Raw genomic sequence first — 23,268 nt, 5'->3', positions numbered from 1 at the left:
CCAATACGTTCACTGCAGCTCTATTTACAATAGCCAAGACATGGAAGCAACCTAAGTGTCCATCAACAGACGAATGGATAAAGAAGCTGAGGCACATATATACAATGGAATATTACTCAGCCATAAAAAGAAACGAAATTGAGTGATTTGTAGTGAGGTGGATGGACCTAGAGTCTGTCATACAGAGTGAAGTAAGTCAGAGAAAAACAAATACCGTATGCTAATACATATATATGGAATCTAAAACCAAAAATGGTTCTGAAGAACCTAGGGGCAGGACAGGAATAAAGACGCAGACATAGAGAATGGACTTGAGGACACAGGGAGGGGGAAAGGGAAGCTGGGACGAAGTGAGAGAGTGGCATGGACACATACGCACTACCAAATGTAAAATAGATAGCTAGTGGGAAGCAGCCGCATGGCACAGGGAGATCAGCTCGGTGCTTTGTGACCACCTAGAGGGGTGGGATAGGGAGGGTGAGAGGGAGATGCAAGAGGGAGGGGATATGGGGATATATGTATACATACAGCTGATTCACTTTGTTGTACAGCAGAAACTAATACAACACTGGAAAGCAGTTATACTCCAATAAAGATGTTATAAATAAATAAATAAATAAATAAACAAACAAACTAATTAATTAATTACAAGAGAATCCCCCATGTCTTCAGGTACTGACTGTGCACACAGCCTTCTGACTTCACGCCCTAAACCTCACACCCGGCCTCTGCTTCCAAGGCCAGAGGGGAGGAGGCGGGCGTGGGGATGAGGGGGGCTGGACCTGAGCCCCGACAGACTTCCCGGAAACCTCCCTCCTCGAGGCCTGCACTTCTCTTGGTCCACAGCTGCCTGCTCCTCTCACCAGGATATAGCACCACCGCCACACAACCGGTCTTCCCACTCTACTCTCGGCTCCCCATTCCGTGCCCCACGCTGCAGCCACAGCGACAGGGTGTATCTCTCTCCTCCCGAAACCCTCCCATGGCTCTCCATGACCAACACACTTCATCATCCTAACAGGGACACGTGAGAGAGTGAAAGAATGTGCCATCAATAACCAGGCCAGGCCAACAGGCACAAACCGGGACTGCCCCAGACAACCCAGAACAGGGAGTACCTGACAGGTGAAGGCTCTGGGGCCCTATTCTCTCCATGGACTGTACACTCCAGCTACACTGGTATTTTTTTCACTCCCTTCACCACGTCCTTAAACAACGCCTCTTGCCTCTGGCCTTTGCTTTGGCTTTCCTGGTGACTGGCCCCTCCAGCCCTGTCCTTCCACGCGTTGGCTCCCGCTCCTGTCTTATGTCTCAATCAGCGGTCTTTCCGCAGCCTAGACTCAGACAGGGCCCCTCCGTCTGTGCTCACAGCCCGCCGCGCTTGCCCAACCTAACGCTCAGCACATATCCCATCCCTGTTTCCTGCCTGCCACCCCACTGCAGCCATGGCCTGCAGGCCCACTGTGTGGCGGCCACTCACTCAGCACTAAGGATGGACGGATGGGTCAGCGAACGGCTGGGTGAGTCCCGGCTCCACCGCACACTAGCAGTGTGACCTCAGGCAAGTAACCTGACTCTCTGCGCTACGGGTCCGTGTCTAAAATGGGGATCATGCATGTCTAGCTCAGTGGAATGTTATAAGATTAAACGAGATACGGGAAATGCCTGGCACACAGTAGGTGCTCAGCCGGTGTTACTGGGGTGTGCGGAGCAGCGAGCCCCGCTCACTCGGCGCTGACCATTCGCTGTACTCGTGTGTTACTGGTGTGCGTTCACGTGGGCCTTCTTGCCTGCTGGCTGGCTGACAGGCCCTTGAAGGCGGGGATGGGATGTGAGACGTCTCTGTTCCCTGCTATGCCTCGCCCAACTCCACAGGCACTCAGGGCTGGAAATGAGGGGTGTGACACTCCATCTATCTTAAAGGCCTATGTGAGACCCATGTCTTAGAAATTTCTTGAAAACGTCCCACCTGGTGTTGGTCCACCATCTCTTCCAAGGGGCTCCCAGCTCTAGGAGTCTAACTCCGCCTCCACTGACCTTCCCCCTGCCCTAGAGGCTCACAGCCGGAGGTGTACACACAGCCCCACGGTGTTGACACACCCAGGATCTCAGATTTGCTCTCTGCTTGTTGCAAGCATGAGAAGAGACCCACAGATCCCCAGCATCAGAGGAAACTCAGTCCAGCCCGGCCTTGTCTCTCCAGCTCCCACAGGACGGACCACAACTGGTCCTTCCTGTGTGTCCCCAGCGCACCTAGCACAGGGCTGGGCGCTCAGTACATGCTTAAGACTACTTGTCCACAAATCAATCAACGAGCAAAAGAATGAATGAACAAAGGAATGAACAAACCCATGAATGAATGAATGAGAGCCAGCAGGGCAGAGTGCTGAGGATGGATGCTGTGAAGTTAGCCTCAGGCCGAATCTCAGCTCTACCGCTTAGCTGCTGAGGGACCTGGGCAAGTTACTTAACTCCCCGTGCCTTCCTTAGGGTCCCCATGTGCAGACAGAGAATAACGCAGGCCCCTACCTCATACAGTTATTATGCCGATAAAATGAGCTAATATGCACACTGCGCTTTGCACAGGGCCCCACTTCACACGTTAGCAACTAGTGTTAACGGTTGCGCTCTGTAGAAGGGAGCCTGACCTGTGATGTTATTATTCTATGATGTTACTATCGTTATTTAGAAATCAACAAGGGATTGGGGGTGGGGAGGCTGGAGACCACCGGCTTGGACTAATTAGCTTTCTGGTCATGTCCCTTCACAGCCATCTACCGTTTTTGAGGAGCAGGGAAGGCCTATTTGGCACATTCCAAATGAAAGGGCAGGGATGTGCTCCGAGGGCCACGGGGCAAGGCGGCCCTCCACTGGCCTTGGCACGCAGAGCTGACCTCTGGTCCCAGAGGCAACAGCCAAGAGCTCGGGGGTCAGCTTCGGTGGGGCTGAGGCCAAGCGGACGGGAGGCAGAGCCAGAAGAGCCTCCCGCACGCGAGGGAGGAACTTTTCTCTGCCCCATCGCTACGTCCACTGCCCACGTGCAGGGAGCTCTCACTGACGTCATCTGCACCCACGCCAGACAACTCCGGTAGCTCTCAGAGCACCGGCATGGGTAGTGCCAGTCCTGGGCCCTCTGGGCCCATCAGCACCGCGGGTCTGACCTCAGTTAGAGGGGGGGATCTTGGCTCCTCCCACCTTCTCTGGTGGTCCAGGGAGCTGGGTGGGCGGAACGGCTTCTGGCTGCCCCTGGGCGTCTTGGCTCAGGGAGGGGGCATCGGAGAGAAGGCAGGGAAGGCAGAGGGGTCGAGGCCGGTTGGGCAGATGCCAGCGAGTACACATTGATTCTGCAGGCATTTGATGGCGTCTCCCGGTCCATAAGCACACTAGCCACTGAAGGACAAGGCCGGGGTCCCCCCTGGCCACTGCCCTGCTCACCCGCTGCAGAAATTCCGTCCGTTCCTTCTTCTTGTTCCGGCATCGGGCGGCCGCGACTTTGTTCTTCTCCCGACGCCTTTTCCTTCGCTCTTCTTCCTCGTCTAGCTGTGAGGGCAAAGAGCCATGGATGAGACATTGAGGCAAGCCTGGCGTACAGCTTCCCTCCTTACGCTCGGACCAGCAGATGGACAACTTAACCCACATCTCGCCGTGAGTGAGCCGCGCTGCCAGCCCGCTGGCCTCTTGGCGGGTGGGATGGCAGCGTTTCCCAGCCGGCCCGAGGATGCTCTCGGAGTGGGTGGGCGTCCCTGGGAGAAGTCAGTGCCCCAGGAGGGCAGGGCCACCTGGGTTCTGCCAGAGTTCAGGAGGCCCAGAGCCTGGTGCTCTCCTCACACAGCTGACACCCCATGGGCGGTGGCAGTCTGTTCTCTTGCCTGGTCCAAGCCCTCTGGGCACTGTGTTCCAGGCCAGCGGCTCCCTGGCACTCCCTTTCAGAACACCTCGGGCACGAGTGTTGAGTTCACCCTCTGCCCCACTGTCACCTCCCTGAGGTATCGTCCTCCCTCTCGGTCCTTCCAAACCCTCAGATCTATCCCCTGGTGATGGAAAAATCTCCGCAGCCCCCTCACCTGGGTCCATCCTTCTCTCTGCCTCTGCATGGCAGAGGACACCCACTTGCATCCCAGGATCCCATGGGCTCCTTAAAGTGCCCTGCTTGGGACACAGGCAGAGGGGCCTTTGGAGTCTCCAGGCTTGCTTCTCCCCGAGACACACGAGGAAGTTTACCCTGCATGAAACAGGGCCCGTAGAATGGGACGGAGAAGGCTCACTGCCCACCAACACGGACTTCCAAAGCTGCAGTTATTGTTGTTTCATTAATGATAATTAACAAGAGCTGCCATTTGTTGCCTACTTTGCTAAATGCTTTAAACACAGGTCATGTAATCCTTACAGAGTCTGATGAGGAAGGTACTATGACTGTCCCATCTCACAGATGGTGAGACTGAGGCTCAACAGCTGAGTTTGCCCAAGGCCCTACAGCAAGGAAACAGTAGAGTCAGGCTTCCAACTCAAGATTTCTCTGACTTCAACCTTCCTGCTCTTGACCACAGCCCCAGCCCATTAGGATCACTTTGACGTGATGCCTCTCACTGTCCATTACCCACCAGGAGAATCTGGAGGATACACAGGACCAGCTGGTCTGGGAACGGCCTAGAGTCCGAGGCCACTGGAGAAGTGTAGGGTTGCCAACTCTCTCACTTCTGAAGCCAGTTGCGGGTGCTTCTGGCAGCCTGAGGCCTGGAACAAGGTCTCAGCCGAAAGGGCTTCAGGCCAGGAAAATAAACAGCCTCTCTGCCTGCACTCCCAGCATGCTCTAGGAGCTCAAGACCGAGGGCCTGGGCTGGAGACCAGCACCCACGGCCCTCAGCACAGGCCCTGGCAGGGCACTTCTCCACTTCTCCTTCTCCACCACCTTGGAGCTTCTCCCTGACCCACTCCCACCCTGCCTGGGAGGCTGGCTGGAGAGGCGCCTTGTCAACACGGCCGCACCCAAGCACCTCCCAGCCCCTTGGCCTCCTTTGAAACAGAACCAGAAGTGACAGGTCCTCTGGCTGACCCGCATCTGGGGAAATAGAAACCCGGACAAAGTTGATTCCACCCAACCTCTACCTCACCCCCAACAAGGCCAAGGTAACCGTGACGACAGGCAGAGGGAAGGAACTGGAGGAAGTGGCTGGCAGTGCAATCTCCCCTCGGCCGAGAGGGTTTGCCCACAAACTGCCAAGGTGATGTGTGCAACCTGGGCCCTGCCAGGCTCACAGGGTTCTGGGGTTCTGGCAGAGCCGCCGTCTCCTAGGAGACACAACCTCTGTCCTCCAGGACCCACCTCCCTACCCCACCCCTGCGTGGGGCCTCATCCTACATAAAGCTGGAAGCCAACGGAAGCTGCGCTAGCAGCAGATGCAAAGAGGCTCAATGCTGGAAGTTTAAGAGATCAACTGGGCCAGGATGACACCCGAATGGGGGGCTGCTCCACCCTGCCTCTGCAGCCACATCAATTCCCTCCTGCCATTGCTCTCGACTCCAAACGTCTCACCCTTCTCCAAGCCAGCCAGGCCCTCCCGAGATGACCTTCCTTTCCTATTTGTAAACCCTTACAACCCTCAAGAGCAATTGCCGCCTCCTCCAGGAAGGCTCCTTGGACTCCCCAGATAGAATTAACTGCTTTTTCTATGCTGCTACAGCACTTTGAGTTCCCCGCTGTAAGAGTCTCTATCACACCCCACGGTAATTCTCTGCTTATGTAGTAGCTGCCTTCCCTGCTAATCTGGAGAATGGGGGACCTGGGTATCCCCAGCACCTGGCATAGAACATGGCACTGAGTAGGGGCACAGCAAATGTTAGTCAGATGAATGAATGGAATAAAAAATTCAAGAGAAACACGCCACAGGCTTGGATTCTATAATTATAAAAGTGATGGACTGCCTACATTTGCATCTGCATAACCTTTTCTTCAGTGCTTATAAGGAACTGTCTCTGCCAGGGATGGCCTCTTCTCTCTGTCTGCAGGAGGCCAGCAAACCTTGGGGATTGGGTGCTGCCATCCCCAGAAACACATTGACCAAAGATGGAGTCAAGATTCAGGGTGCAGGGACTTCCCTGGTGGCACAGTGCTTAAGAACCCACCTACCAATGCAGGGGACACAGGTTTGAGCCCTGGTCCGGGAAGATCCCACATGCCACGGAGCAACTAAGCCCGTGCGCCACAACTACTGAGCCTGCGCTCTAGAGCCCACGAGCCACAACTACTGAGCCCGTGTGCCACAACTACTGAAGCCTGCATACCTAGAGCCTGTGCTCCGCAACAAAGAGAAGCCACTGCGATGAGCAGCCCACGCACCGCAATGAAGAGTAGCCCCTGCTCGCCGCAACTAGAGAAAGCCTGAGCGCAGCGAAGAAGACCCAACGCAGCCAAATTAAAAAAAAAAAAAAAAATTCAGGGTTCAGGCCACCGATGGTTGTGGTGGGTGCACAAATCCCAAGCAGGCCCTGGAAGGATCCAGGCTTTGCACTCAAGCCTAAAGCCCCCAGCACCACAGCACCTCCGGCTTCCAAGTCCATCCCCATGCCTTGGCTAGTATCTCCCAATAAAGCAAGAAATGGCCCCAAAGCCCCATCGTCACACTTTCCCCTTTGAAACTGTGCTGCCTCTCCCCCAAATCCTCCTGCTGCTGCTTAAGAGCCTCCCACAGGGCACATAGAAAACGGATGCTGAGGTCCTGCTGGAAATAAGACAGAGGTTGGGCAGTGCCCTTGGCCTTCTCCATCCCCACGGGCTCACTCTGGCCCCTCTCGCAGGGCCTGCATGGTCTGCGTCTCTGATTGGAGCCGTCTGGACTGGCGCAGCCCTCCCCCAGGCCTTTGTTCATCCCCAGAGTTGAGGCTGCTGCCTTCTCCTGGACGCTCCCCGGATTCTCTGAAGCATTTGGCCCCGCGTGGGTGAGAGCCAGCAGAGTGTTTTCACCCCCCACAGCTCAGACATCGAAAACGGGGACCCCAAGTGGGAGGTATGACTTTTTCTGCAGATACAGCGGGGAGATCCAGCATGTTGGAGGAAGAGGCAGCTTGAGGCTCAAGACATTTAAAAACCATGAGATGGGGGCAGGGGTGGAGTAAGCATAGCATTCCCTCTTCCCAAACTGGATCCTGGCTCTGTTTACCCCCAATTCCCAGGAAGGCCCAAGGACAAAGCTGTCTGTGTTCTGGCAGTCGGGGGGGCCCTGCACCACCCTTCACATTGGAGGGACAGACCTGGGGATCCACGGCCAAGGGTGCCCTCCTGCTGAGCAGTCCCTCCTCAGAGAGCCTGTCCCAAGCCCCTGCTGAGGGCCAGGGCGACCCCAGCCCCTGGCCCAGCTGACTGGACGAGGTGTGAGCGGCTGACCCAAGCTGGGTTGTATTCACCAACTAGAAATTTGAAACAGAACTGCTGGACTGGGAGGCATACAGGCTAGACAACCAATTTCAACCCAGAGAAGCAGAAAGATCAGGCTGCTGATGTGTGGAGGTGAGCAGAGACCACACGGCAAGAGAGAAACAAACGCTCAGCTATAGGAGGGAGTCGGACAAAGAGAGGGAACGGGTGACAGAGAGAGAAGCAGGGCCTGGATAGGGTGTGGTGAGCGAGGTGCCCAGGGCACACATTTCAGGAGGTGCTCACTCTGGGGCTTGTGCCAGGGCAGGGTCAGCACCTGAGGGTGGGTGCCTCCTTAAATGCCGTGCCCTGGGCATCTGGCTTGCCTCACCCTGTCTAGACCCCGAGAGATGGAGGGAGCTCCAGAGAGAGAAAGGTAAAGAGAGAGACAGAGAGGAGAGACAGAGGAACACAGAGAGACAAAGGTGGGTGGAGAGAGACAGAGGGAACGAGGCAGAGACACAGAGAGAGAAACACAGGGATATGGCCACAGGCCGATGGTACAGACAGACAGAGGGACAGACAGGAACTCTCTTGGTCCTTCTGATTCCACCCCTGGAGAGGCCTGACTATGCTTTGTCTCCGTGGGGTCCATGATGGGTACACCTGAATCTACCCTGGAAATTCCTCCTTTGGCCTGAAGGGAGCTGGAGAAGGTTTCTGCCTCTTGCCACTGAAAGATGCCTGGGACACCAGGGTCCCACCCTTGTGAAGTCAGGTGATGCAGAAGGTGGTCCCCAGTAATCCAGGGGAGAAGGCCTACCCAGGAGCAACGCTTCTAGAGCAGCTGGGAAAGTGGCAGAGCCTGGATGCAGAAGAGCCCTTGAACAAACAGAGGTGGGTCACCTCAGCAGGTAGAAAGTCCCGGGTATCAGGGGTCCCAGGGGGTTAAATGGTCTCAGTAAACCAGTCAGGACAGGCCTATTATCTTCCTCACTTTCACAGATGAGGAAACTAAAGATATCAAGGCTGTCCAGAAGGTCAGTGACAGCTTTGAATCCAGGCCTTTTGGCCCCAGGGCCTGAGCGTCTTCTGCTCTTGGAAGGGCAGGCCTAGGTAATAAGCCCCCCACCCTTTCAGCTCCACCCTGATGATGGGACCGTAAAGCAGCAGCAGAAGCATCTGACTCTGAGCACGATGACCGTTTTGTTTTTTCCTACCTGGGTTTTTTTTTTTGTTTTTTGTTTTTGTTTTTTTTGTGGCACGCGGGCCTCTCTCTGTTGTGGCCTCTCCCGTTGCAGAGCACAGGCTCCGGACGCGCAGGCCCAGCGGCCACGGCCCACGGGCCCAGCCGCTCCGCGGCATGTGGGATCCTCCCGGACCGGGGCACGAACCCGTGTCCCCTGCCTCGGCAGGCAGACTCTCAACCACTGCGCCACCAGGGAAGCCCTACCTGGGTATTTTTAAATAAAAAATATGTTTTGCGCAGTTAACATTAAACGTGTAGCGCTGAAAGCAGGAGGGGGGCCTCTCCTCACCCTGGTCATGTTTCTCAGGCCCCGTCTGCCAGCCACGTGGCTCTCACACGGTGGCAACAGTCACCCAGATGTGATTTTGAATTCTGACATTTCATAAGCGTTTCCAAATAGGTATCTTGCGAGACCCACAAAAAGACAGGATGAGAAAGAGCAATGACACTTTTTAACCCCAGGCACTGCAAACACAGAAACTCTCACATGGACAAAGCAATAGAGAAAAGAGCAATAAAGCAGGTGACAAGCAGAAATAGAGAGGGGGAAAAACCAAATCAAACCCCCAGCACTAAGCAGAGCAGTGAAGGTGTGAGAGGCTTATTCAGACTAAGAACTGTCTCACGGGCAGAGAGAAGCAGGCTTATCTGAGACTCAGGGCATCAGGGTCATCAGCATGAACTTTGGGGTCTAAGAGGCCTGGGTCGCCCTCAGCAGCTCTGCTGTGTGCTCCTGGGCAGGTCACTCAGCCTCTCTGAGCCTCCGTCCCTCACTTGTACAAGGAAGGCACTGAGCCCTGCTGCACAGGGTCATCATGGGGACTAAGTCCCAGCCCAGAGCCGGGGACCCAGGAAGGGCTCTGAAAATGCCAGCTTCCCTGCCTGTCTTCCCAGGTGAGGCCAGTGCTGCCCGGGGCCCACCCAGCCTCCCCCACAGGCAGAATCTGGCATAAAAGGAGACCTGGGGGGGCGGGTGCAGAGTGGAGGTGCTTCAGGGCACGTGAGCTGTCAATGGGCAGGCCTGGAGTGACTGCCTTGCTGCCTCCAAATCTAGCCCTGGCCACGCCCACTGGGGGCCCTCCCCCCTGCATGGAGGAGCCACATTTCAACACCAGGGACCCAGGAGCACCCTGGGAAGTAAACACCCAGATACCAAACATACCAGACATTCTCCCACATAAGCAGGCTGCTCGGAGCCAGGGGCTGCAGAACCTCCCCACCCCCTGCCTCCACCACCCTACCCTTCAGACATCAACAAAGCGGGCCAGTCCAGGGACAAGACTTCGGCCAGCCCGGCCAGGCTGGGCCCACAGTCCCCTCTGCCTCCTGCCACCCCTGCAGGGAGGAATGAGGAAACGCCAGGGGCCCTTGTCCAGCACCCTTGCTGACCCCCTGCAGCCCGCAGGGCACAGGCCCTCCCCCGGGGTATCTCTCCTGGGGCTGAGCCGTCGGAGACTCCACCCTCCTCTCTGTCCCATCTTCTCCAGCCAGGCCCTCTCACTCCGAACGGCCAAGGTATGGACCTCAGCTGAAATGAAATACCGGACAGTTTTAGTGAACAGTTGGCCAGGCTGTAAGAAAATTCAGGACAAATGGTCAGTCAAAGGGCTGGCGTTGCAAACTCAAGCCACCCCCAGGAGCCAAGCAAGTCAAGGTTGGTGAGGGAGGATGGCTGGATGAGGGTCTCTGGCCCCCAGAGGGGACCCCACCCCCCACTCGCCCCAGGGCAGAGAGGGCTCAGTGTGGCCAGATCTTCCAAGTTTTCAAGTCTAGCTGAAAATGTGAGCTTGTGGGTAAAATCTCCCCATTTTTAACGTTGGCAATGAATTCCATTTTGAAAAGAACACTGCAGGAGCCAAACAAAACACAACTGTGGGCTGCCCCGGCCGTGGGCTACTAATTTATGATCCCTGGCAAGAGACAGACCCCCGCGGGGTTGGTCACCAGACAGCCGGTTCCAGTCACGGCGCTGCCCCTTTTCTCTGACCTTGGGCCAATCAGCCCACCTCCCGTCCCGTGGCTCATCTTTAATAAACACAATGGCCCCCACTTCCCCTAACCTTCAAACATTTCTAGAGGGTGGGAGCTAGGGGCCTCATTTTACAGGTGAGGAAGCAAGGCAAAGTGTCTGCCCAAGGCCACCAAGCTGGGGAAAAACAGGGATTCAGGTCCCAAACATCACACTGCCTTCCAACACTGGGCCGGACCAAGAGCTCCCCAAACCCCAGCCAGCTCTGACTCCCTGGGGTTTCACTTGTGTGACCCTCAGGGGTCACGAGTGCAGCGTTGGCTTTACTGAGGGGAGAGGGAGGGCCGTGTGGGAAGGGGACTCTTGGCAACACCGAGGCCAAGATGAGGAAACCAAGGCCCAGGGGAGGGAGAGCTTGCCCCAAGGCTCATGCTGGAGGGCAGGGCCTGGGTCCTCACAGACAAGCCCAAGGGACACTGAGGGTCAGTCCCTGGGCCTCCTGGCTCCACCGACTGTGCATCACACCCTCTTTCTGGAATTCTCTCCGCCCTGGATGCTCAACACTGACCTTGTGTGGTCTCCTACTTCTCTGACTCTCCTTTCCTGTCTCTTGCCCGGGACCCTCTATACATACTGCCTCCGGATCACCGTTTCCATCTACTCGTGTGGTTTCAGCCACCACCTCTTCTCAAATGCCAAACAAATCTTTATTTTCAGACCAAAAGCTCCACTGCCAGCTGGACATTCAATCCAGATGTCCCTCAGCCCCTCAAAGTCTTTATCCTCAACTGGTGGCTTCACCTCTATTCTCCACCCCACCTGGCACCACTGCTGAGTCATTCAAGGAGGTAGGAACTCAGGCCTCGCCCCTCACCTGTCCCTCTCCTTATCTCCAGTTTTGACCAGACAGGCCATCCCATTCTACATCCTAGATCTTCCTCAGATTTGCTCCCCACTCTCCATCTCCCCTGCCACTTTCCAGGCTCTCTCTCTTCTCGCTGTCTCTGTTTCTCTCTGTCTCTCCACCTCTGTCTCTCTCTCCTGCATCACCTCCGAGGAGGCCTCCTGACCCTTCACAACCATCCTCCATCCCAGCCATTGGAGGGAACTTCCTAAAATGCAAATCTGATCCAGTTGTTGGCCTTCAGGGGGCTCCTCAATACCCTCAGGATAAAGCCCAAGCTCCTAATGTCCCCAGCAAGGCTCCCCGTGACTGGGCCCCACCTGGCGTGGTCTCACCTCCTATCTATCCCTACCCTACACGCCATGTTCCTGCAACCTGGAGCCTCTATTATACCTCACACTTCCCTGGCCTCATGCCTTTGCCTCTGCTGTCCCCTTGGCTTACTCTCACGCTGTACCTTCAGCTCAAGCATCACCTCCTACAGGAAGTCCTCCCTGATTCTCATCGCCTCCAAGTTGGGGAGGTGTCCCTCTGCTCTGGGCTCTCATGGAAACTTGAGTTTATCCTGGCCTCTACTGTGCTATATACTAGCCTCAGTTTCTGCCCCCACTGAACTGGGAGTTCCATGAGGGCAAAGTCCATGTCTTGTTGACTTTCTGTGTGCCCAGCATCTTGTAGAGTTTATGGCCATCAGTAGCACTCAATAAATGTTTGCTCAAGGGAGGCCTGATCCACAGAGCTGGTGACCTGGACAAGAAGCCAGGACTCCTGACTCCCAGTCCAGTGCCCTTTTCAACTGCTCCCAATGCCAGGCTGTAATCCAACAGTTTCACCTATGAACAAACCCACACATCTGGACGCCGTGTCCACTCAAAGCTCCAGCCCAGCCAACCACCAGTTGAAGGCTCTGAACAAGAGCTGGCAGAGGCAGTGGCTCCACCTGCCAAGACGATGCACTCGGCTCTCCCGGCTGGGGGCACGCACAGGTGGAGAAGCAATGGCTCAGTGCGCTGGGTCTCTGCAGGAAAGCGTGGGGAGCAGCAGGGCTGGAAACTAAGCTCCATCCTGAGGTTCTGGAACTAAGAAGACCTAGAGATCCTTGATTCCTGCTGCATCCGCAGGCCTGGGAACTCTAGTTCAGGGACGTAGAGTGAGTCTGCCCAGGTCTCTGGGTCAGACAGCAGTGAGACCAACCAGAACACCACTGCTTTCTGGAAAGAAGCAGGGAATACCTCCTTTACAAACTGAAAGCCTGCCCCCACTCTTGTTGCATTAGATCCATGGGGGATCCATCCAAACTGACCTGAGTGCTCACGTCTCAGCAAGAGGAAGCAACTCTGGACCTCGGCCCTCCCAACCCCCGCCCTCACGCCCGTGGTCCTCAGAAAATCCTTCTCCTGGATTAAGAGAACCCATAAAACAATAGGCTGCCCAAGGCTTGGGCCTGGTTTATATGCACAGAGTGGGAAAGGGCCATTCTCTCAGAAAGCAGTGGAGAACAGCCCATTTCCACTGCTAAGAAAAGGCAGCATTGTGTTTGGAACAAAGCCTGAAAAAGCCAGCTGGGCAGGGTGGCAGCCATCTGTGGACCGCCCTGTTAAGCGAAGAGCAAACACTGTTACTGCAAAAGTGAGGGGGAGGCCAGGAGACAGGAAAAATCACCTTGGCTCCGGCAGAAACGTAACATGGAAGAGAAGAGGGACAATGGTTGCCAGGATATCCTTCTGTGGACAAGAGCTCTTTGAAGAATGATGGCTCTTTTTTGTTGAAATATGTCTATTACAGGCCCGTTTCATATTTATGGTTTAGGGAGGTTTGGCTTCCCACTAGTCAATCGATCAATTTTCTTGCCCAATTGACATTCACTTCAAAAAGATGAGAAAAGGAGAGAAATCGTGGCCCCCACAAGATTCTCCCCACCCCCAAAAGACTGGTAAGAAGCAGAATATATCTGGCAGGGAAAAATCCATTTCCTTCTCAGAAAGAGTTAACCATACAGTTGAAACTGGGTCTTTAACAACAGCACCAACAAGCAGCAGTGTAGCATGCCTTGATTACACCAGGGCAAAAACAAAAAAAAACCCAAAAAACCAATAACAACAACAAAAAAACAGAGACAAGAGCTCCTGCAAAATGACTGTCTACAATTAAATGAAAATGCAGTTGTTGCAAAGAATATTTATGAACAGGGCTGTTCTGAAAGTCCCGAGCTGGCCAAAGTAGAAGAACATTTCAAGTGCCATCACCCTATTAAAGCCTTGGAAGTCATTTGTCTTTCATCATGAAGGTGAAAAACAAGGTCCTTGGCTCAATTCTTCTCCACCAACGCGGTTCTGTTGAATCTGTACGCAGGGGGGGCAGCTGAAATACAGATTTCGGCCAATTTCTTTCAGGCACAAGGCACAGACAACAAATCGCTAAGCAGAAGGGCGACCTCTACTTCAAGGGAACAGAACGCCAGCTAATAAGAATCCCACACAGATGACAAGGGTCAAAGGAACTCACGACCAGAGATGCCTGGCCTGGAGGATGGAAGGGTGATTTTCACCATGCGTGACTTATGCAATGAAACGGATGCAGCTAAAGTTCATGGGGTGGGGGGGAAGGAGGGGTTTCACAGCACCCAGACAGATGAGGGGGGGGAGGGCAGAGAGCAACCCCCTGCCCCAGTTTTCAGACCAGAGCTGCTGAGACTCCGGGCCAGATTCAGCAAATGAAGGCTCCTTTGGCATCAGGACAGTTTATCTGATTCTCCCTTCTAAAACGATAAAGGAGCTGGCCTATTGACAAGCTCGGCTGCTTAATTAATTGGAAAGTCCTTTCGGGTGTGCATGCTGGCAGCAGGGGCATCTCAAGACCTGGAAATAACTGGTTTGGAAACGCTAAGGTGTTTGCAGACTCAGAGAACAACCCTGCCTAACACAGATTCAGGTACCACATCATGGCATGCGGGTTGCTCCAGGAAGCCTGAGATAGGTTTGGAGAAAAATGTGGCTTTAGACCCTAGTAGCCATTCTCAGAGAGAATCATTGCCAGTCAGAGCTGGAAGGGACGTTCAGTTCTGAGAGCATCAGAACCCGCTGGAGGGCTTATTACATCTCAGATTTGGGGGGCTCTGCCCTCTAGAGAGTCTGCTTTAGTAGGTTTAGGGTGAGACTCAAGAGTCTGTGCTCCTCACATGTTCCCAGATGCCAGCTGGTCTGTGCACCCGACTTTGAATAGTGCTGATGTAAACCAGTGGACTTCAGATGGGTTTCAGCAGAAGTCTCTTCTTCAAAGGATACTGCAATATACTAAATAGATAAAGGTGGTATTTTATTAAGAGGCTCAAATTGTATCATATACTTATTATAGTCATTCAGTGAGAACATTAAGATGTGGTTGATGCCAAATCTTTAACTCAGAGGTTATGAGGGACATTTGCAGGTTTCTGACAGCTTCAAGATCCAGATTATTCCTGTCTTATGTTTTCCCTGCACACACAGGTCAGTAGTTACAAACGGTGTTTATGTGTATGTATGTGTATACATATATACACATACACACACATATGTAAATAATGTTTTTTTCAGTTTGCCTTGCACTTTCAGGATGCTCATCAGTAAAGAGAAGTAGCAGAAAGAGCTCTGTTCTGAAATCTATGCAAAATAGATTAACCTGGCACCAGACGCCACCTTGGCAGCGCTCTCCAAAGTGTTAGATTTGATAACTAATAGGTATGAGCATGGGTGTGGCTCTTGCTTTTTCTAAAAAACAGATTAGATAAAATTATGCCTTAAAAATGAGACCCTGGGGGCTTCCCTGGTGGTGCAGTGGTTAAGAATCCGCCTGCCAGTGCAGGGGACATGGGTTTGAGCCCTAGTCCGGGAAGGATCCCACATGCCGCAGAACAACTAAGCCCATGCGTCACAACTACTGAGCCTGCGCTATAGAGCCCGTGAGCCACAACTACTGAGCCCATGTGCCACAACTACTGAAAGCCCACGTGCCTAGAGCCCGTGCTCCGCAACAAGAGACGCCACCACAATGAGAAGTCCGTGCACCGCAACGAAGAGTAGCCACCACTCGCCGCAACTAGAGAAAGCCCGCACGCAGCAACGAAGACCAAACGCAGCCAAAGATAAAATAAATAAAATAAAATTAAATTAAATTAAAAAATGAGACCCTGGCAAGTTACTTAATCTCTCTGAGCCCTGGTTCCCTAACAACTAATGGTACTAAAAGCACCTACCTCACAAGGTTTTTGAACAGATCAAAGGAGATAATCTCTACAAAAGCAGTTGTCAAACCCTAAAGTGCACTGCTCACATGATCCTTCTGTCCTGAAGGCAAACGTCCTCACTCCTTCAAAGACCTGGGCTGGCTTATAAGGTACCACGGGTTTCAACCAATGGCTACAGATTAGAACCACCAGCCCGCCCCACCCAGACCAACTGAACCAGAATCTCTGGGCTGAATGTCAGTATTTTTAAACACTCTCCAGGGGATGCTAATGATAACCAAGATTATTCCATATTTCCTCCCGAGTTCCACACAAAACCCTGCCAGGCTGCTCCCATTGCTTCTGGATGGCCAATAGCAACAAAAGAGAAAGAGAGAAAAAATATCCCTAACCAGACCCTGACTTTTTCACTGCTGTTGGCCTAAAAGGGGGGTTTTAATCACCATAGCTACTAATTCTGGAGCACCGATACATGCTGGGTGATTTACATACATTATCACTTTTAATCCTCCCTGTACCTGGGTGAGGTAGATATTATTCTTGCCCATTTTTACAATAGCTTTATTGAGATAAAATTCACACATACTGTACAATTCACCCACTAAAAGTATACAAATTCAACAGCTTTAAGTATATTCACAAAGTTGTGCAACCATCACCACAATCAATTCTAGAGCATTTTCATCACCCCCCCAAAGAAACTCCATACCCTTTAGCCATCACCCGTGACTTCTCCCATCTCCCCCCCCCCACCCCCCAGGCACCAGGAAACTGGTTCTCCTTCTTGTCTCTATAGATTTGCCTATTCTGGACATTTCATATCAATGGAATCATACAATATGTGGTCTTTTGTGACTGGCTTCTTTCTTTTTTTTGGCTGCGTTGGGTCTTCGTTGCTGCGCGCGGGCTTTCTCTAGTTACGGCGAGCAGGGGCTACTCTTCGTTGCGGTGCGCAAGCTTCTCATTGCGGTGGCTTCTCTTGTTGCAGAGCATGGGCTCTAGGCGTGCGGGCTTCAGTAGTTGTGGTGTGTGGGCTCAGTAGTTGTGGGTCATGGGCTCTAGAGCACAGGCTCAGCAGTTGTGGCGCACGGGCTTAGCTGCTCCATGGCATGTGGGATCTTCCCAGACCAGGGCTTGAACCCGTGTCCCCTGCATTGGCAGGTGGATTCTTAACCACTGCGCCACCAGGGAAGTCCCATGACTGGCTTCTTTCACTTAATGTTTTCAAGGTTCACCATGTTGTAGCATGTACTTTATTCCCTTTTATGGCCAAATGATATTCCATTGTATGGATCTAGCACGTTTTATTTATCCATTCATCAACTGAGGGACATTTGGGTTGTTTCCACTTTTGAGATATTATGAACAGTCCTGTAGAACTTTCTGTGTGGACATATGTTTTAATTTCTCTTGGTCATATATACCTAGGAGTGGAATTGCTGGGTCATATGGTAACGCTATGTTTAGCCTTTTGAGGAACTGCCAGATTGTTTTCCAAAGTGTCTGCACCGTTTTACATTCCCAACAGCAGTCTATGAGGATTACAACTTCTCTACATCCTTACTAATACATATTATTATCTGTCCTTTTTATTATAGTTATCTAGTGGATGTGAAGTGGTATCTCATCGTGGTTGTGATTTGCATTTCTTTGATAGCTAATGACGTTGAGCATCTTTTTATGTGCTTATACTTCTTTGGAGAAACGTGCATTGAGATACTTTGCCCATTTTTTAATTGGGCTCTGTCTTTTTATTAGAGTTGTAATAGTTCTTTATATATTCTAGATACAAGTCCTTTATCAGATCTATAATTTGAGAAAATTCTCATCCTGTGGATTGTCTTTTCACTTTTTGTCCTTTGAAGCACAACAGTTTTTAATTTTGACGATGTCCAATTTATTTTTTGTTGCTTGTGCTTTTGGTGTCATATCTGATCCAAGGTCACAAATATTTGTGGCTTTTTCTTCCAAGAGTTTTGTGGCTTTAGCTCTTACAGTAGGTCTTTGATCCAACTTGAGCTAATTTTTGTATATGTTTGGAGTTAGGGAGGAAGCTGAAGCTCAAATGTCTAGTAACCTCTCCAGAGCCAGACTGTTCCAATCAGCAGTCCTGCCTGGCTACATGGCTTCCAAAGAGCCAAGGTTCTGTACTGGTGGTGGTTTGTGGTAGAGGCAGGGAGAAGGGCCACGGAAGCAAGCCGAGGAGGAGCTTGTCACCCAAGACAGGCACAGGCACTGTACTCAGTAAAGGGGGACCCTGCAGCCAAAAAGCAGAGCACAGTCAATGAGCCCCACAGAGGGCAGGACATGCGCAGGCTCACGGGGTCGCTAAACCCAGAGGTGGCCCATTGACCTCACTCCAGTTATCTCTGCAGCCTACCCGAATCTGCCCCAGTGTCCTTCTAGGTCTCAAGTGAGGTCCAAGCTCAAGTGAAGTTGTCTTATGTCTTTTGGGCGCAGTTGAAGGGAAAGAGATTTGACTGGCTCCAGAGTTGTTCAGCCAGAGAAGGACCCGTGAGGGGACTCAGTTTCCCAACTCTGAGTCCATATTACCAGTGGGTCTGGGGACACCAGTGTAAGATGACCAGCATTGACAGAAGAGGCCACTTCATAGGGCTGCTAAAAAAACTGAGGATCCATGAGAATCCAGCAACGCCCGTAACACCACAGGAAACAAGATAAGGGGTCACACAGGGCAGCTTAGTGGAAATCAGAGGGTTGAAGGGCCTTTTCATTCACAGTTTGTGATGGTAACTAAAACTGTGGCTGCATCTAAACTATCAATCCATAAACAGTGAGAAACAGGAAGGTCTGCTTGCTTCCCTGAAACCCAGGTCACGGGTACAAGACATTGGAAAGACAAGTGCTGTCAGAATTTGTAGTGTGATTCACTGCAAGTGGACTCAGTCCCTAGTAAAGGTGATTTACAGGTGTCATGCACTGTAGTCAAGGTTATCTTTACACACAGTAAACTTCTTCACAATGAAATTCCATGAGCATCAGTTTCCCCCTTTTGCAAATGAGGAAACTGCGCTCAAAAAAGACCAGCTGACTTGTCCAAGGCCATACAGAGAGTGGGAGATGGAGATGGATTTTGAACCCGGAAGCTTGAATCCGAGCCTAGATAGAGCTCTTCCCAGGCCCAAGAAGCAGCCCATCTGGTTAGAAAGCCAGGATGTGGTGCCCCACTCCCACGACACCTGGACACCTCCAAACACTCAGGCCACCCACCACATCCAAGGGCAAAATACCTCAAGCAAATGAAAGCCCGAGGAACAGTTTTTGAATCAATTATAAAAACTAATTTGCCTGATCCACACATATGAAAAGTAATCGCAATCATGTCTTACATTTGTTGTGTATCTTATTAAGTGCCAGGCATATGTGAAGTCCTTCTTTACCTGCATTAGTTCACTTAATTATCACAGCAGCACTAGCAGGTAGGTGCTATCATTATCCCCATCTTAAAACAGAGATCTAAGAAGGCAGCATGGGACTCCTTGAACTTTTCGAAGTGTCTGATTTCTGCTAACTACATACAGATCCAGCCATGTCCCTACCAACACCTCTCCAAGGGATCCAGTGCTAGGACAACAGTGGGTGTGACCAACCTATGAGGGTAAATAAGAGATTTGGAACCCTCGTGAATGCTCAGGGTATGGTATCAAATAAGACTCAATACCACAGGGACCAAAGTTAAACACACGCATGGTTGCCTTTAGCTATCGCTCGTTTGCCCTCAAATTACATGATTAAAGAAAAAAAAAAAAAGCTAACAGCTTTGGAAAATGTGCTAACAAAGTGAAGGAACTAAAGTGGAAATTTAGGATTTCAAAGATGAGTTGGGAGACTCTATTCCAAGAAGGGACAGATTGGATCTCTCTGCCAAGCAAGAATGAGACAGAAAAAGCGTCTGAGTCAGAGGGAAGAAGGCCAATGCTATTCCGAAGAGCCACAAATTAAAAACCAATTATGCAAGGCTTGCTAAAAAAATGTCAGTGGGCTGCCTTTATGTTTTAAATCACTAAAAACATAAGCATGCTTAGGCCAACATTTACCCAGCACATCAGCTGGTTTGGGGAAACTTTTTATGCTCAGGCTAAACATGGATGAACATTTTGGTCTTTTTGGTGAGCAAACTCCTAGGGTGAGCACACCTTCCAAGACCACACTGTAGCTCATGGATTCAAAGTCCCACTTCTTCCAAAGGTGAAAGCCTTCTAAATGTTCTCTAGGGCCCCTGGAGAAGTTGGGAGATGACCAATGTGAAATCCACAAACAGCTAAGTCTCCTCTCCTGTTCTCAAGAGGATGAGGACAAGGATCTAGTCGCCACATGCAGGATGTGCTGGAGAGACAGTCCACGATGGAATGCACACACTGATTCCTCAAGGGGACACCCTCAGAAGGCTCCCTGATAGGGGTCAGAAGAGCACAAGAAGTACAAACAGATAAAGTCAGGTTCCCAAATGTAGCCAAGTACGCTCCGGGCCTACTAAAAACACAGATTGCCTGGACTCTGCCCTCAGAGATTCTGAGTCCATGGGCCCAAGGTTGGGACTGGAAATCTGGATTCATCAGAAGTTTTCCAAGTGGTTTTGATGATCAACCAAGTTTGGGAATGGTTGGTTTGATTTTCATTGTGTCCTCTTGTCTTTGGCCTGAAGTCGCTTATGTTCAGAAATAGAAAAAGAAATGGACAAATGCTTGGAGGTGAGAATTGGGAGATAGGGAAACCAAGGGATGGAAAGTTTAAGTGACTTGCCAAGTTGACACAACTAATTAATGTTCAAACCCACAGGCATGTGTTAAACAGTCTACAGGCCAGGCACTGTCCACCGACTGGGGGAAGTAAAAAAGAATGGAAGATGTAGTCCCCATCCTTGGGACCTAAACACAGGACACAAACTCAAAAGCCGGCTGGTGACATAGGCATTGTGAAGCGGGCTGGGAAAGGCAACAGGAGGCAGTGGGGACTGCAGAGAAATGAGGACCACATGCCAATACAACGAGCTTAGCTCCAGCTTCTCATTGCATGTAAGGGTGTGGGTCTAGAGTGCCCAGATACTCTGGGTTTTTTAAAGAAGCCAAAAAGTCCACATTTCCTGGCTTTTAAATATAGCAACTCATTCAATAAAAAAAAAAAAAAAGAAGAAGAAAGAAAAAAAAAAACCACCCCCCACTGTGAGGGCCAAACAAGATTCATCTGTAGGCTGACTCCTGCCCATGGAATGACAGTTTGCAATCTGTGTCTTACAAGGTCATCCAGACTAACGTCCCTTGAACTTGAGTCCCCTCTAGAGAACTGCAGAGTGACACAGAGGGTGAGGGGTCCCATCCAGCAGGTTGTTAAGTCATTGCTTGCTCTGTGTGTGTGTGTATGTGTGCTTGCGCGCGCACGTGCACACACACAAGGGCGGGGCTTCTGGTCTCCCTCCGCCACTACTGGAAATGCATTCCAGGCCCAGAGGCAGGGCATGGCCACTGCAGCCCACTCGGAGATGACCCACCCAGGAAGGGCCGAGATCTCCAGGACAACAGAGAGTGCTTGGTGGAGGACTCCAGCGTAAGGGGCTGCAGAACAAAAAGTGGAGGAAGGAAGGAAAGCTCTGGAGAAAGCCAGAGAGCAAAGCTGTCTTGAAAAGGAGTATTGAAAAGAAAAGAAGAACAAAGAGAAAGAGAGAAACATCGGCTCTAAAAATCCCATCAGCCACAATATAACATGCCCAGATTCCCTAGCCAACCCTCACAACGAGCAGTCTGGCCACTTCCCATCCACCTGGTTTTCTTAGCTTTTCTTCACGATACTGACCACTACCTGGCCTTTTGTATTGTATATGAATTTGCTTATGTTTGGATATCCCCACTCCAATACATAGCCCAAGAGAAGGTGGACTTTGTCTACTTTGCTTATGGTTCAGCTCCCAGTGTCTGGCCCGGTGCTTGGCACATGGTAGGTGCTTAGCATGTATCTGTCGGACAAATGGACTGCAGGGAAGCACTTGGCACGAAAATAGGTTAACGTTATGTGACAACCCCATCATATCGGGTTGGCCCAAAAGTTCGTTCAGGTTTTGCGTAACAGCCTACAGGAAAAGCCCGAACGAACTTTTGGGCCCACCCAATAAAACCATCAGCCCAAAGCATTTTATTATTTACAAAACCCGTCCTTTAACTTAATCCCTCTGATTTGCTTTCACCCAACTGCTTCATGTCTTTGGACATGGCCCGAGAGGCTGCTGGCCTCTATAAGGCGGACAGCCCGAGAGCCAGCTGGGACAGAGCTACCTGCACAGCGGCTCGGCCCGTCCTCTCTCCAGGGGCCTGGGAGATGATACGGCCGGCAGAACTGCCGGGCTCAGCGTTAATCTGGGCGTGTCATCAAAATGACGGCGGATTCTGGGGCCGGGTTCATCCCGCTTCCCCAGCCCAATAGAGCACTGATTAGAGGCCTGGAGGTCTGGCAGAGAGCACAGGAGGCAGCATGGCCTAAGGTTAAAGCTTTGGCTGAAAAGTCAGACTGCCTGGCCTCATTTTGCAGCTGCGTGACCTTGGATGTCCCCCAGACCTGTTGACTGCATCCACAATGTGGGCATAACAATAACAACAGCAATTATCATGACCTCAAGAGGGTTTTCAGGCGAGGTCAACAAGGCGCTTCACAGACAGCACCCAGCACGGTGCCTGGTGCACACCACTGTCATAGCAGCAGCGTCTCGACCATGCAGGGCCCAGCTCTGCCACCTTCCAGCCGTGCGACCCTGAGTGACTTGACCTCCTCCTCCCTGGACCTCAAATTCCTCTTCTTTAGTTTTTTATTTATTTTTCCATTTTTAAATTTTATTATTATTTTGTTTGGCCGTGCCGCGCGGCTTGCGGGATCTCAGTTCCCTGACCAGGGATTGAACCCGGGCCACAGCAGTGAAAGCGCTGAGTCTTAACCACTGGACCGCCAGGGAATTCCCAAATTCCTCTTCCTTAAAATGGGGAGAACCAGATCACCAGGATCAGGTAAGGAATAAACAAGACTCTACATGTTGAGCCCTTAGCACAGGGCCTGCTACGTATTAAACGTTTAATAAATGTGAGCTCCTATCTTATGATTATTCAAGCAAGTTGTACTAGTCCAAAATGCCAGTGTGAAAATCCACCAAAGGCAGTGTGCCACATGCAAATAAATCTTCGGGACATAAGGTTCTCCAGCTGCAAGTTTCTCTCCCAACCCCCTTTACCTTTCAGTTGCTCTCAGAAGGAACCCCCACCCAGCTTGGGTCTGACCTAGAACATCGGAGGTGGGTTCCCAGTGCAGGGCCGACCTTACTCCACGCCAGCACCCACTACGCTGCAGTCTGACAGCGAGGGAGGGGACATGCAAATATGCCCTAAAAATGGCTCGTTATTTTCACAGCCTGGATGGTGTGTGTTTGTGGGTGCCTGGGAGGACGGCATGTCACTGTCAGGTACAGGGCATATGTCACCAATTTGGCGGAGGCTGTGAAATGTAAAAATACCCAATCCAAATAAAGGCCTTTTCAAAAAAAGAAAGAAAGAAAGAAGGAAAGAAAGCTCCTCCG

The 23,268-nt window shown here is 51.6% G+C and overlaps 1 protein-coding gene across 1 annotated transcript in view; it reads right to left on the bottom strand.

Moving 5' to 3' along the window:
• Nucleotides 1-23,268, bottom strand: part of JDP2 (Jun dimerization protein 2) — a 41,575-nt gene that overhangs the window by 6,599 nt on the left and 11,708 nt on the right. The window contains exon 3 of the mRNA XM_081226904.1: nucleotides 3,436-3,540. Within this exon, the coding sequence (XP_081083030.1) occupies nucleotides 3,436-3,540 (105 nt within the window). The remainder of the gene's footprint in view (nucleotides 1-3,435; nucleotides 3,541-23,268) is intronic.

This window comes from Mesoplodon bidens (assembly GCF_964165515.1).
Source record: "Mesoplodon bidens genome assembly, chromosome: 3".
In the NCBI taxonomy this organism is placed as follows: domain Eukaryota; kingdom Metazoa; phylum Chordata; class Mammalia; order Artiodactyla; family Ziphiidae; genus Mesoplodon; species Mesoplodon bidens.
The sequence above is the reverse complement of the archived record's forward strand: the minus strand, read 5'-3'. Positions and strand labels throughout refer to the sequence as shown.